At 47.8% G+C, this 3,280-nt stretch overlaps 1 protein-coding gene across 1 annotated transcript in view; it reads right to left on the reverse strand.

Moving 5' to 3' along the window:
- Positions 1-2,063: 2,063 nt before the first annotated feature.
- Positions 2,064-3,280, reverse strand: part of cnpy3 (canopy FGF signaling regulator 3) — a 5,950-nt gene continuing 4,733 nt past the window's right edge. Inside the window, exon 6 of the mRNA XM_052497967.1 lies at positions 2,064-2,608. Within this exon, the coding sequence (XP_052353927.1) occupies positions 2,307-2,608 (302 nt within the window). The 3' untranslated portion in view covers positions 2,064-2,306. The remainder of the gene's footprint in view (positions 2,609-3,280) is intronic.

Consider the following 3,280-nt stretch of genomic DNA (forward strand, 5'->3'; position numbering starts at 1 on the left):
TCAGTCGAGAGCTTGTCAGTCGAGAGCTTGTCAATAGAGGCCTTTCAGTCGAGAGCTTGTCAGTCGAGAGCTTGTCAATAGAGGCCTTTCAGTTGAGAGCTTGTCAATAGAGGCCTTTCAGTCGAGAGCTAGTCAGTCGAGAGCTAGTCAGTCGAGAGCTTGTCAGTCGAGAGCTTGTCAATAGAGGCCTTTCAGTCGAGAGCTTGTCAGTCGAGAGCTTGTCAGTCGAGAGCTAGTCAATAGAGGCCTGTCAGTTGAGAGCTTGTCAGTCGAGAGCTTGTCAATAGAGGCCTTTCAGTTGAGAGCTTGTCAGTCGAGAGCTTGTCAGTCGAGAGCTAGTCAGTCGAGAGCTTGTCAGTTGAGAGCTTGTCAGTCGAGAGCTTGTCAATAGAGGCCTTTCAGTTGAGAGCTTGTCAGTCGAGAGCTAGTCAGTCGAGAGCTAGTCAGTCGAGAGCTAGTCAGTCGAGAGCTTGTCAGTCGAGAGCTAGTCAGTCGAGAGCTAGTCAGTCGAGAGCTTGTCAGTCGAGAGCTAGTCAGTCGAGAGCTAGTCAGTCGATAGCTAGTCAGTCGAGAGCTTGTCAGTCGAGAGCTTGTCAGTCGAGAGCTTGTCAGTCGAGAGCTTGTCGATAGAGGCCTGTCAGTCGAGAGCTTGTCCGTCGAGAGCTTGTCGATAGAGGCCTGTCAGTCGAGAGCTTGCCGATAGAGGCCTGTCAGTCGAGAGCTTGTCATCGAGGCCTGTCAGTCGAGAGCTTGCCGATAGAGGCCTGTCAGTCGAGAGCTTGCCGATAGAGGCCTGTCAGTCGAGAGCTTGCCGATAGAGGCCTGTCAGTCGAGAGCTTGCCGATAGCTAGGCCTGTCAGTCGAGAGCTTGCCGATAGAGGCCTGTCAGTCGAGAGCTTCAGCCGATAGAGGCCTGTCAGTCGAGAGCTTGCCGATAGAGGCCTGTCAGTCGAGAGCTTGCCGATAGAGGCCTGTCAGTCGAGAGCTTGCCGATAGAGGCCTGTCAGTCGAGAGCTTGCCGATAGAGGCCTGTCAGTCGAGAGCTTGCCGATAGAGGCCTGTCAGTCGAGAGCTTTATTATAGAGGCCTGTCAGTCGAGAGCTTGTCAGTCGAGACACTTGCCGATAGAGGCCTTGTAATGTTCCTCCCACATTAGAATATAATATTATTAATATTATTATTATTATTATTATTTGTATCAAACACGTGTAACCAAAGCATGAGGCAAAAACACATGTAACAAGAATGTCTGAGAACAACACACACACACACACACACACAACACACACACACACACACACACACACACACACACACACACACACACACACACACACACACACACACACACACACACACACACACACACGAGACCATAGATTCAGTAGTATTGTCAATAAAACCATTCAGAACCACCAAGAGTAAAGGGTTCTGGGGGACTACAAATCAAATAATCAGTGGGGGGACTACAAATCAAATAATCACTGGTGGGGGGGGAGGACGACTACAAATCAAATAATCACTGGGGGGGGGGGACGGGGAGGGGGACTACAAATCAAATAATCACTGGGGGGGGGACTACAAATCAAATAATCACTGGGGGGGGCGACTACAAATCAAATAATCACTGGGGGGGGGGGACTACAAATCAAATAATCACTGGGGGGGACTACAAATCAAATAATCACTGGGGGGGACTACAAATCAAAAAATCACTGGGGGGACTACAAATCAAATAATCACTAAATAATCACTGGGGAATCAAATAATCACTGGGGGGGGGGACTACAAATCAAATAATCACTGGGGGGGGGGACTACAAATCAAATAATCACCGGGGGGGGGGACTACAAATCAAATAATCACTGGGGGGGACTACAAATCAAATAATCACTGGGGGGGCGACTACAAATCAAATAATCACTGGGGGGACTACAAATCAAATAATCACTGGGGGGGACTACAAATCAAATAATCACTACAAATCAAATAATCACTGGGGGGGACTACAAATCAAATAATCACTGGGGGACTACAAATCAAACAATCACTAATCACTGGGGGGGACTACAAATCAAATAATCACTGGGGGGAAAATTAGAAGGAAAGTGGAAAGAGACAGAGATGCATATGTCTCCTTCATGCCCCCCGATCAGTCATCCCAGTCCCCTGGTTCTAGGTCTGCGTCCCAAAACGGCACCCTATTCCCTGTTAGGTGAACTACTTTTGACCAAGGGAGTAGTGCGCTATGTAGGGAATAGTGTGCCATTTTGGGAATTGGCCCAGGGCTCCATTCCTCCAGGGTCTCACAGCTCTGTGTTCTTCCCAGGCAGAGCCACCTTTTTCTGAATGTCTTCATCCGACGAGACCCCATCCCTCTCCTTCTCAGCTGATACGGCCTTTCCCTTCCCCTTCTTCTTCTTCTTCTTCACCTTCTCTTTCTTCTTTTTCTTCATCGTCTTCTCTCCTTCCTGCCTGCCGCCCTCACTCCCTCCTCCTCCTCCTCCCAGGTCTTTGCTCTTCGTTCCCTTCTTCTTTTTCTTCTTCTTGTCCTCGGCGATGGCTGCTGCATCTCCCTTCTTCTTAGAGTACTCCTCTTTCAGACAGGCTGGAGACGAGGAAGAGGAAGAGGGGGAGAGGAAGAGGGGGAGAGGAAGAGGAAGAGGGGGAGAGGAAGAGGACAAGAGTTATTCAACCAGCATTCTCATAACTAAGACTTTCAAAACGATCAAATAAGTTACAATGAGTGTGTGTGTTATCTGTGAGTGTGAGTGTGTTATCTGTGAGTGTGAGTGTGTGTGTTTATCTGTGAGTGTGAGTGTGTGTGTGTTATCTGTGAGTGTGAGTGTGTGTGTGTGTATTATCTGTGAGTGTGTATTATCTGTGTGTGTGTATTATCTGTGTGTGTGAGTGTGTGTGTGTGTGTATTATCTGTGAGCGTGAGTGTGTGTGTTATCTGTGAGTGTGTGTGCGTGTTATCTGTGTGAGTGTGTGTTATCTGTGTGTGTTATCTGTGTGAGTGTGTGTTATCTGTGTGTGTGTGAGTGTGTGTTATCTGTGTGAGTGTGAGTGTGTGTTATCTGTGTGAGTGTGTGTATTATCTGTGTGTGTGTATTATCTGTGTGTGTGTATTATCTGTGTGTGTGTGTGTGTATTATCTGTGAGTGTGAGTGTGTGTGTTATCTGTGAGTGTGTGTGTGTGTGTATTATCTGTGAGTGTGAGTGTGTGTGTTTGTGTGTTATCTGTGAGTGTGAGTGTGTGTGTGTGTTATCTGTGAGT

Source organism: Oncorhynchus keta, chromosome 35 (assembly GCF_023373465.1).
Source record: "Oncorhynchus keta strain PuntledgeMale-10-30-2019 chromosome 35, Oket_V2, whole genome shotgun sequence".
Taxonomy (NCBI): Eukaryota; Metazoa; Chordata; class Actinopteri; order Salmoniformes; family Salmonidae; genus Oncorhynchus; species Oncorhynchus keta.